We start from the raw sequence: 13845 nt of genomic DNA on the forward strand, positions 1-13845 counted from the left end.
TTTAAATTTAAATCACCATTGAGAGTTTTAAACTTATTTAAAACGATTAATTTCTACATGCTGCATTTGAACAAAAAAAAAAAAAACAAAACAAAATAAAAGAAAAGTATCGAGTTTGATTAACTAGTTCGGTAAACATTGGCGTGATTAATAGAGCATTAAATTTTCTGATCATCATTACGTATAAACCTCATTCAACAAGTTATCACTAATTATGCGAAATGATATGTCCGTAACAAGAAATTCGTACGTCAAGTTGGTGACGAAGCTTGGACGAGAACATAAGGGGCTGGAAAATATAGGAAAGGGGCACCCCTGACCCACACTATGCTTCGCCATTGCGTCGGGTTAAAATATATTTGAGAGTCGAAAAAACTAACCTCAGTTAAAATCATAGAGTCCACCAATAACATATTCAAAAGTTTTCGCTACGTGAGGGGGGGGGGGGGGTAAATTGTTGGTTTCAAAGAATACAAATAAGAACTAAATAAAAAAAGGAAAAAAAAAGTTATACGTTAAAATAATTAAATAAAATTAAACTTACAACATGAAAAGTCAAAAATAAATAAAATATGTACATATCTAGAGTAAGAACATTCCTATTCAATTCTACGTCATCATTTCTATAATTACATTAAAAACACTATTTTTTCTCTCTCATTTTTAGTTAAATAATATTTTTTTATATTTTTATCATTACATTTACTCTCTCATTCACTCACAACTATTTTCAAAAACATTAAAAATTTATAGAGATGAACAGTGTGTTTCTCCAAGTTTAACCATGAACAGTTACATTTTCTCTCTCCTCCTCTCACAACCATTTTTAACCATCTCTACAAAATGGAAAACCTCCTCACATGGCTTAGGGAATCATCGTGAATGCTCTAAGGTGTTATCAAATACAATACAGATAAGTAAAGAATATTACAAAATTATTAGTGGATGCAGAGATTTAAGATAAAAAGGAAAGGAAGTGATCAAGGATTCAACTAATTATGTCACCAGTGATTCATTCTACCATCTACCAACTCCCACCTAGCTTTACCCTCAGCTATAAATTGGATTCAATCAGGTATTCCATGATCACACATTAAAGTTCAAAAAATTAAATATGGCAAGAGTTCCAAGAGTGAAATTGGGTTCACAGGGTTTAGAGGTAGCAGCACAGGGTTTAGGGTGCATGAGCATGTCAGCCTCTTTCAACGGCACTCCCAAACCTGAACCCGACATGATCAATCTAATCCACCATGCCATTCATGCGGGTGTCACCTTTCTGGACACCTCCGATTACTACGGCCCCAAAACCAACGAAATCCTTATCGGCAAGGTAATATAATATGTCCTATAAATTGGTGGTTTCACTTTTTTTTCTTGTGTTGTGTGGGTTGATATATTATTACACTTTTTAAAGTGCAGGCTTTGAAAGGAGGAATGAGGGAAAAGGTGGAGCTAGCTACCAAATTTGGAATCGTATACGGCGGTGCATTTGAGGTCCGAGGAGATCCGGCATATGTAAGGGTTTGTTGTGAAGCTAGCCTGCAGCGACTTGACGTCGATTGCATTGATCTGTATTATCAGCACAGGGTAGATACTCGTGTGCCAATTGAAGTCACGGTTAGTATGTTTCACAATTTTACATGATCCTTGTTTTGATACATATCAGAGATGAGAAGACGTTAAAAAGGTTGGTAATTTTAGATAAGAACCTAACAAGAAAAAAAAGATTGTAGTAAGGTCTAGATGTGTTGAAAACAATAAAAAAAACGTGTGAATAAAAACAAAAGTAAAAAGTTTAACTCGTCAACTCATTTACATTGATCAATTTAGATAAATGAGTTGCGTGTGGGACATGCTCGATTTGAGGTTAAGTCTCTTAACACGAATAATTAAATATTTGATGATAGATGGGTGAACTAAAGAAGCTGGTGGAAGAAGGGAAAATTAAATATGTTGGATTATCAGAGGCATCGGCATCGACCATCAGAAGAGCCCATGCGGTGCAGCCGATAACTGCCATACAACTAGAATGGTCCTTATGGTCAAGAGATGTTGAACAAGATATTATTCCTACCTGTAGGTCTGTATCATCTTTCTTTTTCTTTCCCTTTAATTATGTTGAAGCATCCATATATAGTTCTTAGTGTGTATCATACTCTATCAGAGAACTTGGGATAGGGATCGTTGCATATAGTCCTCTTGGACGGGGTTTTTTGTCGTCAGGTTCAAAGATGATGGAGAAGTTGGAGGATAATGACGCCCGTAAGGTATACCATTTATGCCATTTTGTTTTATCTTTGAAAATTTAATTTTGCCAAAAATTGTGGAGTTACATCAACCTGAATTTAAATGGCTCAACAGTGTTGCAATTAATTTGGGGTTTACAATCATTGTTTTGTAGAAACTGCCAAGGTTCCAACTTGAAAATCTTGAACACAACAAGATCTTGTATGAGAGGATTAATGAATTAGCTACAAAAAAAGGGTGCACAACTTCACAACTCGCATTGGCCTGGCTTCATCACCAGGGAAATGATGTTGTGCCTATTCCAGGAACCACTAGGATAGAAAATCTTGAACAAAACATTGGAGCATTATCTGTTAAGCTAACACAAGAAGATATGGCAGAACTTGAATCCATTGCATCAGCGGAAGCAGTTAAGGGGGCTCGATATGGTGCTGAAATTCCAACATATATGAACTCCGAGACCCCTGCGTTGTCATCATGGCAAGCTTAATTAATGATACGAGTCTTATGGACGTTATCAATGTACTGCTATACCCAACATATCATATTTGTTTTCCAGTAAGAATCATTTTTCGCTTTTAAAACTTGGTTGCACTTGATCAGCGTGTGGTTTAGTGTTGTTACTTTGAGAAGATTAAATAAAAGGTGGTTTTTGTTTTGCGTACATGCTTGAGCAATTATTATGATTTATGATAATTATCTAGACCCATCTGTTCTTCTAGTGTATAATTTTTGGGAATATGTTGTAAATCTTTTAGTGTGTTTACACATGCACACAAGGATTGGGACAAGATTATTTCAAAACATTAAATTATTGTGAGAACATAAAGAACATTAATTTTTTTATCAGTGAGTTCATAATTTTAGAGTTTTGTACTTACATACAAATAGTGATATTCAATATCCGCAAACCGACCGACGTGAAATACTACCCTTAATGTATCAAGAGATTTCGTCAGTCATGGATTGCCTTTACTGGGATGCTTGACCCAGCTGTTTAATCAACCACTATTAGATTAGTTAGGTTTGATGCCTTTCCTAGAGAATGAGATATTAGACAAACTGATGTCAACACTGCATTTCTTCATGGGGATTTGACTAATCCTACATATAAGGCACAACCTCCAGGCTAATTTGTTGACTCGATTTGGCCACATCATGCTTTTTTTGTTGTAGAAAGAATTTTATGACTCAAGCAGCCCCTCACATTTTTTTAAGCTATCTATTACTTATATCACTTTAGGAGTCACTCTTTGTGTTTCAAATACTTTCCCTTTCTACCAGGGCCGGCTCCAATAATGTAAAAAAAAAATTTTGGGTCGAAAACGAAAATATTTTTGGGCCGAGTATTTTGTTGGGTTTAACCAGTTTAATTTTTATGTGGTCTTACTTGGTTATAATTTGGATTGTGTAACAAACTTTTGTATAAAAAAAAATTAAATGTCTTACGTGAGGTTAGAACCCATAACCTCTTGGTTATGAGTAATACCCATTTGCCACCAGACCAAGCTAGTGGTTATATAATTGTATTTAAACATTAAATATACATATTGTTTTTAATAAAAATACATATAAGTTTTAAAAAAAAAATTCGGGCCTAACGGGGTGTCGGGCCTATGGCCGTCGACCACCCTACCGCCCCCAAGGGCCGGCCCTGCTTTCTACCACCTGGATTCCACCATTTTCTGTTTACAGAGATATATGTTGATGATATCATTATTAGTTTGTGCTTAAATACTAGGGATTTTTAAGTTGTTTCTTGGGTAAAAACTACTTTTCTTATGATATTCTTTATTGCTCACAACGATACTTATACGATATTTTTAAAATAAGCTGCTTATTGAGTGGCGCACATAATCAGCCTTGGTTTCACTTAGCCATCAACTTTCTTTGTTGTGAGAGAATGGAGAATATCGTAAAGTTGTAGCATGTGCCCCTAAGAAATAACTCAATCCCAAGTCCTTGCGCTCAAACTGCGAATATAAGTGCTTGCTATGATCTACCTCAAAAGCCAAAGAACGCCCGACAATAATGATGTGATGAACGTATACCAGTATGTTAAAAGTGATGGAGTTTCGCTAATAGGCAAAAAGGAAAGTATTTGAATCACACTAAGTGAATCTAAAAGTGTAATATAGTAAAACAGTTTTGAAATCCAAGCGTGATATGCTTGCTTGGTCCCAAAAAGTAACGAGTAGAAATTATGTTTTAAGGTCAAGTCAACAAAGCTGGGCGGCTATTAATATATATAAGGAAGATTTAAAATGAGAACCGTTTTGAGTTTTAAAAACTCGAAAGAACTCAACGTAACAATTTTTTTTTGAATTTTTTTACACATATGTAATATATGTAGGTTACATATACGTAAAAAAAATTACAGAATTTTTTACGCATTGAGTCGACTTATTACATATATGTAACGGACATTTAAATTACTGTAATCACTATACATCTTTATTCTCTCTCTTACTTTAATTTTTTTAGTCACATTTAATCTCAACCACAAAATCTAACATATTCAATTAAATGCATGGTTAAAAATGTGGTTAAGTTCTTAAAACTTAACAAGGTTCTTAAATTATCTCTCCTATATATATATATATATATATATATATATATATATATATATGTATATATATATATATATATTGTTTTGGTCAAAAATTGACAATGGTAATTTCGTAACTAAATCAGTAATCGGGACTAGATGCTTGTATCAAATGAAAGTAAAAATGCTTGAACACAAAGATTTGTTGCGAGGAAAAAACCCGTTATCCTTAGGATAACAAGCAAAAAATCCCGGGCGGTGAAAACTATCACCACCGGTTTATTAATAACAAAGGTGATTACAATGGTGGAGCTCAAACTCGATCGTGATTATAGAGAATGCGAGTACTAGTAAGTCTCGTGTGTCTAGTGTGTGTTTGATCCTTTGTTTTGAGCTCTATTTATAATAAATTAAGTCTAACAAGAAATCCTATATTTAAGGAAACTCCTAGACTAAGTCAATTAGCCGTTAATTCTTCTTATCAGCACGTTTCCTTATTGGTCATGTTCTAATAACAGCAAGTGCGAGTTCTCGGGTGATCAAGCAACCGTCTTTGACCTGGTAAACATGGAAAGTAGCAAAGATCGTGTTAGTTATATAATGTAATTAGGATACCTGTTACCTTGGAGGATACCGCATCCTGAATCTGCTCTGAACATAACCCTTGCTGAGGATACTGAAAATCCGGGCCCTAACAATTGTCCCCAAATTTTAACAGTTGTAGATAAGGATTACAGCTGTAAAATTTTTGAATTTTGAATTTGAAATTTCTGCATGTGCGGTGGATTGTTGATACACATGTCACTTATCTGTCCTTTGGGTAAACCCTAGGTTTGCTTTATAACTATCCGGATAAATAACATCTCCATCCATCTTCTTCTATTGCTCAGGTAAATTCCCTCTATTCCTTCTTCTTAAATCATGAGTCCGAAGCTTCACCCCTCCGGCATTGAGGATTTTGTATCATAGAATCTCCTTGCTAGTCCTGCAAGTGAAATATGCATTTTTGGTGATGCAGACATCGCCAACTTGAGGTCTCGAGGATGTTTTCCTCCGCGAACAGTTTTTAGGTCTTTTGACGCCATCCTATCTTCTGACCATGTTTCAAAAACCTAGATCTGTTTTCCTTTTTTGCCATTCAAAATTGGTTTTTCCTATCCATTTCCTGCCTTTACCACCGAGTTCTTTTCAAGAACTGGTCTCAGCTATGCCCAAACCATGCCCATGGTTTGGAAGACTTTGCTTGTTTTGGAGAGACTAATCGCCGACCATGCTCTTGACTTTACTCTCTCGGAGCTTGCTTCTGTATACGACATTCGTAACCATGGGTCTTCAAGATATCTCCTTAAGATCAAATCTGGTCAATCTCCATTGGTCTTGAAAAACACCCAGAACAATGATCAGTGGAAGAGACAATTTTTCTTTGTTATGAGAGATTCTCTTCCACAGCCCAATACTCTTCCTTATCTCTGGGTTTCCAAAAGTAGAATACTGTATCTTGAATATATACTGATATCTTTTGTGACTGATGTGTTTTTCTTTATTTTTGCAGCTTTTAAGTTCTTTGAGATCGGTCCTCCCACCGGAGAAACTGAGGACAGGCTTGCATCCTTCTTTCTTATTGACGAGGAGGAAAGGACGTTTATCTTCAGTCAAGCTTTCAAGAGCCATCTCCATCCTCGAGTTCCGTTATGTCTGGTAAGAAACATTTGAGATGTTAGTATCAACATTTTAAGGATTAGGGATACTAACCTGTGTAAGTGTAGGCAAGTCTGCTTCTGCTTTTGCCCTTGAAGATATAGAAAGCATGGTATCCACTCGAAGCGCTATCAAGAAAGAACCCATATCCAGCTCTATCCCACGTCCAGAAGGCAGCCGAGCGAAAGGCTCTAAGAAACGGAAGAGCCAGGAGACCAGCGAATCCGTTCCCGTGCACGATGTTAATTTCCACGACGCCATGAATAAGACTCAGCAGGTATCTTCTTCATTTGTCATGATTTCTCATATTCTAAGAATAACTTATATTGGGGATTCTTTATCCTTGTAGGGCCTCGAATATCTTTCCTCCCGGTTTGCCGCCATGAGCCTTGAACTCCATGAGCCCATACTCGTATCTCTGAACTGATGAAGATGGGGGTGACAAAGACCAGTCTTCTTGATAAGAAGACCAAAGAGGTAGATGACCTGAAGCTGGAGTTGTCACTGGTCAGAAGGAGTTGGTTCATCAAGAGGCGGAATGTATGATAAAAGTTTATGATGCTATGGAGGGGGTGAAGAAGTCTGTTGCTGTTTCCGTATTCCAGTCCCGGCTTAAGATGGCTAAAGAGGCGAAGGATGCTGGTCTGGACACTCCTTTCTGGGATGTAGCTGGTTGGGAGAAGATACTGGCTGAGCTTGGAGGGGAGAAGGTGGAGGATGCTGGTCCTAGTGGAGCGGAGAAGGTTGCAGAAGAGGCTGTGGAGGTGGCTATCAAGGGTGCAGTGAAGGCGGTTGGTGACGAGGTGCAATTGGGCGATGATAGCGGAAAAGAAAAGGCTTGAGCCCAATTTTTTCTGTGTCGGTTTGGATGTGGGGTTGTACTGGTTGTTTGAACAATTTTCTTTTTTCTGTCTTGAACAATAGTATGCTTAGGATATTAGGATACATGGGTAGAGGGATCTTGATTTTCCGAGACGAAGCCCATGTTATCTTGACCTTTGAACATCTGGCAATACTCGGGTGGAGGGATCTTGGCTTTTCAAGACGAAACCCGGGTGTTGCCTTTATAATTTCCTGCACTTTCTGATTAGTAATGACATAATCTTTTGGCTTTAAGTATTGTGTTCAATGACTTGTAAATTTTAGTTGGAATATTACATGTCTTAAATTTTCTGAAATAAATTATTTTGATGATAATGTATCCTGAAAACATGGTTCTAAAATATTTTCACCATTTTGAGAATAATGAATCCTGATTGCAAAATGTTTTATTGATTATAAGTCTTTTAGAAAACATAATCAAAAGGATTATCAGGAATCGATAAAAAATATCTTAAGGATAATGTATTCTTACGTCTTGTGTGAGTTATCACAATCAACCCAAAAGATTATATTTTGAAGTATAAATCGAGTGATAAAACTAAATGTAAAGAGTACCTTTGTGGAGATCATTCATAAATCTAATAGGCTTACATGTGATGTCCCCAATCATTGATTTTTTAAATATCAAGCTTCTGGGATTTTGCTAAGTTAAGAATGACTTAGTAACCTTCTTAGACTTAGCGATCTGTCAAAATAAAGTTAGATAATTCTGGCGATAAAGCCCATTAACTGGCGATAAAGCCTTTTTGCTGGCGACTAGGCCTTTACTTAAGAGACATGAAAATGTTCAATCTTGAGATAATACTGGGGAAGATCCCAAACGCATGGTCATGACTATGCCAAAACTTTGGATAACACGAAAGTGTTATAAACCTTAGATAACATGAAAATGTTATAAACCGTTTGTGTGACACGTCTGCCACTTATCTTAAGGATTCGGTATATAGCCAACAACAGACGATTGTCAGCTAGTCTGGTCAGCCTGCCTCGAACTATACTCGAATCATCGTGCGCTCCAGGCATCGTTAGAAAGGTGAAGACCTTTAAACCATTTGAGATATCCGGGATATCTTATTCGTGCGCCCCTGGTGTTCGTTGGAAAGGTGAAGACCTTTAAACCTTGAGGGATATCAGGAATATCATATTCGTTTGGGAGGTGATCAGCCTCTGACTGTTGTCGAGATAACATATCCCCTTAGGATAACTGCAAAACACTAAGCTCTTGATGAGGGGTGGGTGTTAGCCTGGCTAACACCCCTCCGATGCTTAAGTCAGTAAACTTGATTTAGGAATAATAGAGTTGAAGATATGTAAAAATAGATGAGGGAACATACCTTTATCTTCAGGATACGAACGTACCAGTTGAGGATACTAACAAAAATATGTCTTTAAGTGAATAGCATTCCAAGCTCTTGGTATAGGAATACCTTCCATAGTGATTAACCTGTAGGCCACTTTACCTGCTTCTGAATCGATTAATTAAGGGCCTTCCCATTTGGGAGCTAGCTTTCCCTCTGTTGGGTTAGTGGTATTCTGAAACGCTTTTCTTAGTACCATATCTCCTACTTGGAATCTTCGAATTCTGATATTTTTGTTGTAGGACTTGGCTATTCTTTGTTGGTATGCCGCCATCCTGACCTTGGCTAGATCTCTGAGTTCGTCAATAGTATCCAAGTCTTCAGCAAGGTTTGGTTGTTAGACTCAATATCTTGGATGCTGGTTCTTGCTGTGGGGATCACCATCTCTGTAGGGATAACAGCTTCTTCCCCTAACACCAAGGAGAAAGGTGTTTGTCCCGTTGCATTTTTCGAAGTGGTTCTATCGGCCCAAAGAACAAATGGTAGTTCTTCAGCCCATTTTCCCTTTTTGGATCCCAATTTTTTCTTTAGATTGTTGATGATGATCTTGTTGCTGGATTCTACTTGACCATTAGCTTGAGGATATACTGGAGTTGAGGTTACCATCTTGATTCCCCAACTTTCACAAAAGTTGGTTGTTCTACTACCGATGAACTATGACCCATTTTCACAAACAATCTATGCCGGGATACCAAACCTTGTCAGGATGTTGCGTTTGATGAATGAGATCACATCCTTTTCTTTCACTTGGACAAATGCTTCTGCTTCGATCCATTTGGAGAAGTAATCTGTCATGGCCAGCGTAAAGACCTTTCCACCAGGAGCCTTGGGCAGCTTTCCCATAATATCCATTTCCCATTTCATAAATGGCCATGGGGATACGATAGGGTATAATGGTTCAGCTGGTTGGTGCAGTATGTTGCTATGTCTTTGGCAAGCATCACACTTATTGGAGAAATCCATTGCATCTTTCTTCATTGTTGGCCAGAAGTATCCTGTCCTTAGTATCTTTGATGCTAAGGTTCTGCCCCCAGTGTGGTTTCCACAATCACCCTCATGTATATCCTTGAGAACTTCTTGTGCTTCTTGATATTCCAAGCATCTCAAGTATGGACCTGCAAGTGATTTTCTATATAATACATTATTCAGGATAATATACTGGTTTACCTTCATTCGAAAGGCTCTGGGATTTTCTCCCTATGGAATCTCACTATCCTGAAGATATCGTTTTATGGGACGGGTCCAGGATACTGGACTGTCTTTAACTTCTGAAGTGTCCATAATTTTATAGTTCTCCTTTGTTGCTGGAGTCAAGATATGCACGATGGGTATCTTGACATCTCTTGGTATCTTGAGAGCTGATGCTAAATTTTCTAAGGCATCCGCTTCAGTGTTCTCTTCCCTTGGTACCTGCACTATGTCAAATGTTTCGAAATACATAGCTAATTGCTTAACTATTTCTAAATATTTCGCTAGGTTTTCTGCATTCAATGCATAAGATCCATTGAAATGGTTAGCTAATAACAAAGGATCAACATAAAATCGCAGATACCTGGCCTTCATATCCTTAGCTAATTGCAAACCAGCTATTAAGGCTTCATATTCAGCCTCATTATTAGTAGTCTGAAATTCACAAGTTATTGATAGAGGTATAATGTCCCCATGTGGCGATTTTAGCAGGATACCTAAACATATTCCTCTTATATTGGAGGCACCGTCAGTATGTAAGGTCCAACTTTCCTTGATTTCCAATTGCTGAACTTCTTTTTCAACTTCTTCGATTATATCCTGGCTAAAATCAGCCACAAAGTCTGCAAGTGCTTGAGACTTGATAGCCGTTCTCGGCTCATACAAGATACTTATGCGCTGAGTTTCACAGCCTACTTTGCCATCCTACCTGACATCTTTGGTTTTCTCAAAACAGCCTTGATAGGATAGTTAGTCTTTACATGTATAGTTTGAGTTTCAAAGTAATGTCTAAGTTTAGTTGAAGCCATTATAAGTGTTAAAATTAACTTTTCAAGATAAGAATACCCGGATTCAGCATCTAGTAGGCTTTTACTTACATAGTATATTGGATATTGTTGACCCTCATGATCCTTGACGAGGACAGCACTGATCGCATTCCCAGAAACGGCTAAGTATAGGGATAACGGCTCATCATCAACTGGCTTCATTAGGAGTGGTGCTGAGGATAAGTATTCCTTTAAGGATATCAATGCTTTTTCTTGCTTTTCTCCCCATTTGAACTTTTGATTCTTTCTCAGGATGTCATAGAAGTCTTTACACTTCTCTGAAAATCTTGAGATGAATCTGTTGAGAGCAGCTATTCTTCTTGTCAATCTCTGGACATCTTTGACATTTCTTGGTGATTTGATATCCAGGATAGCTTTGATATGTTCTGGGCTTGCTTCTATTCCTCTCTTGGTGACCATGTATCCCAGGAATTTTCCTGCTTTGACCCCAAAGTGGCATTTGGCTGGATTCAACTTCATGTTGTATTTATCAAGGATATCAAATGTTGTTGCCAAGTCTTTGAGATGATCCTCAGCTTTCTTTGACTTTACCACCATATCATCTATGTAGACTTCCATCGTGTCCCCCAGTTGGTCTTTGAACATCATGTTGACGAGCCTCTGATATGTTGCACCTGCATTTTTAAGTCCAAAAGGCATTGCAGTATAACAGTATATACCTGTGGGAGTCATGAAGGCCGTGTCTTCCTGGTCTGAAGTTTCCATTTGAATTTGCTGAAATCCTGAGGATGCATCCATGAATGTTAGAAGTTCGTGACTAGCAGTTGCATCCACCATCAAGTCAATGTGTGGGAGTGGGAGTGGAAATGGATCCTTTGGGCAGGCCTTATTTAGGTCCGTGAAGTCCACACATACTCTCCATTTTCCATTCTTCTTTTGTACTACAACCAAATTGGCCAACCATCTAGGATATTGGACCTCCCTTATCATCTTGGTCTTGAGCAGCTTCTGCACCTCTTCTTGTATGATAACGTTTCTCTCAGGAGCAAACTTTCTTCGATTTTTATGTACCGGCCTGAAAGATTTATCTATACCAAGTTTATGAGTAACTATGGATTTAGAGATACTTTTCATATCTTCATGTTTCCAGGCGAAGGTAGAAGCTCTTTTCTTCAGGAAGGATATTAACTCTGTCTCAATATCCTTAGGAATACTTGATCCTAAAAATACCTTGATCTCAGTATCCCGAGGATCCAAAGATACTTCCTTTACATCCTGCTCTCTTGCTTGCAGGACCTTCCCTGGCTGTTTCTGTAATTGCTATGCTTGAGTAGGCTTCGTAGTCCATTTCATGGATGAGGCATAACATTCCTTGGCATCTTGTTGATCACTTTCAATTTTGATGACTCCCCAAGGACTTGGTAGTTTCACACATTGATGGTATGTTGAGGGTACTGCCTTCATGCAGTGGATCCAGGGCCTGCCTAATATCACATTACAACAAGACAACGAGTCAATAACACAAAATTTTGGTAATGAGTTAGTTCCTTCAATGTATATTGGAAGTTTGATTTCTCCCAAAGAGTTCTTTGTCTTGCCACTAAATCCTACAAGGACTGGGGATTTCGGGATAATTTCCGTTTCCGAGATATCCATTTTCTTTAAGGCGTCCATCTGGATAATGTTTACAGAGCTTCCTCCATCAACGCGTATCCTGCGCACAAAACAGTTAGCTATACATAAAGTAATTACCAAACCGTCGTGGTTGGGATCCACAAGGTCACATCTATCCTCCTCATCGAAGGATATGATTCTTTGAGTTGTCAATGTGGAAGTACGGAGAGGTCTTTCTCCGTTGTCCATCTTCGTTTCTCTGGAACGTTTCTTAGCTGCTGAATACGAGGTCCCGCAGATGTCAAATCCTCCAGAGATAGAGGATACCACCTTAGCTCCGGGTGGTGGAGAAGGTGCCCTTTCAGGTATCTTGACAGGATCTTGGCTTTTGTTCTTGTTTTTTCCAAAGAGTTCCTTCAGGTGTCTTTTGCTGAGAAGGTATCCTATTTCCTTCCGAAGTGCTATACAATCATCAGTGCGATGGCCAAAGTCTTCATGGAATGCACACCATTTTGACTTGTCTTTGTTTGATCCAGGCTTCTCATTCTTCTTAGGCCATCTGGCCTTGTCACCTAAATCCTGCATGGCACAAATTACACCACCAATATCAAGGTTAAAGCAATATTCGGATATTTTAGGATATTCTTCGTCGTCTTCGTCTTCTTCCAGAGCATTGATCTTGGGATTATCCTGTTTGGAATAAGGCTTCGGTCTGAAGAACTTTTGTGGAGAGTCGTACTTCCTGTTGGTAGACTCGTATTTTGGGATAACCAAGTTTTCATGAGCCTTCTTGTCATCCTCCAGCCGAATGTATCTTAGTGCCCTGTTTCTGACTTCGTCAAGATTCCTGCATGGAGTCATGACGAGGTCGTCATAGAAAGGAGAATGCTTCCTAAGTCCCATCTTGAAGGCTTCAACAGCAGCCGCCATGTCAAGGTTGGGGATTTCCAAGGCTTCCCTGCTAAATCTGATTATGTAATCCCTTAAGGATTCATTATTAGACTGAACAATTCTGTATAAATCACCTGTCATCTTCTCAAAAGATCTACTACAAGAAAATTGATTTTTAAATAAGTTAATCAAATGAGCAAAGGAAGTAATAGTATTGGAAGGAATACTTAATAACCATTTGAGGGCTGGCCCCGTTAGTGTCGAACCAAACCCTTTGCATAAACAGGCTTCTTTAATTTCAGCGGGGATAGGGTTGACCTCCATCCTTTCTCTGTATTGAGCTACTTGTTCCTCAGGATCCGTAGTGCCTTCGTATAGTTTCATGTTGGGCGTCTGGAATTTCCTGGGGATCTCCACGTCGCATATGGGCCAGGTGAACCTGGATAATTTATGACTGCCTACTGGTACCTCAGCTATGGGACGGATTATCCTCGGGATACTGGAAATCATATCCTTCATTTTCTGTAACTCCCTGTCTATATCTGGAGATATCCCCTTATCCTGCACAGATCCACGGTTAATGTATAAATTAGGATTAAGTAAACTATTACCAGGATTCTGGTTAGGTTTT

At 38.3% G+C, this 13845-nt stretch overlaps 1 protein-coding gene across 1 annotated transcript; it reads left to right on the plus strand.

Moving 5' to 3' along the window:
* Positions 1-1081: 1081 nt before the first annotated feature.
* LOC143631136 (putative aldo-keto reductase 3) lies at positions 1082-2752 on the plus strand. Its single transcript, XM_077099984.1, has 5 exons — positions 1082-1330; positions 1420-1617; positions 1908-2080; positions 2165-2267; positions 2402-2752. Exons 1-5 carry the CDS (start codon positions 1115-1117, stop codon positions 2735-2737), a joined length of 1026 nt encoding a protein of 341 aa, XP_076956099.1. The 5' UTR covers positions 1082-1114; the 3' UTR covers positions 2738-2752.
* Positions 2753-13845: the final 11093 nt, after the last annotated feature.

Source organism: Bidens hawaiensis, unplaced genomic scaffold (genome assembly GCF_021521415.1).
Source record: "Bidens hawaiensis isolate Kalapana, Puna unplaced genomic scaffold, B.hawaiensis_p1.1 tig00005944_1, whole genome shotgun sequence".
NCBI classification, from domain to species: Eukaryota; Viridiplantae; Streptophyta; class Magnoliopsida; order Asterales; family Asteraceae; genus Bidens; species Bidens hawaiensis.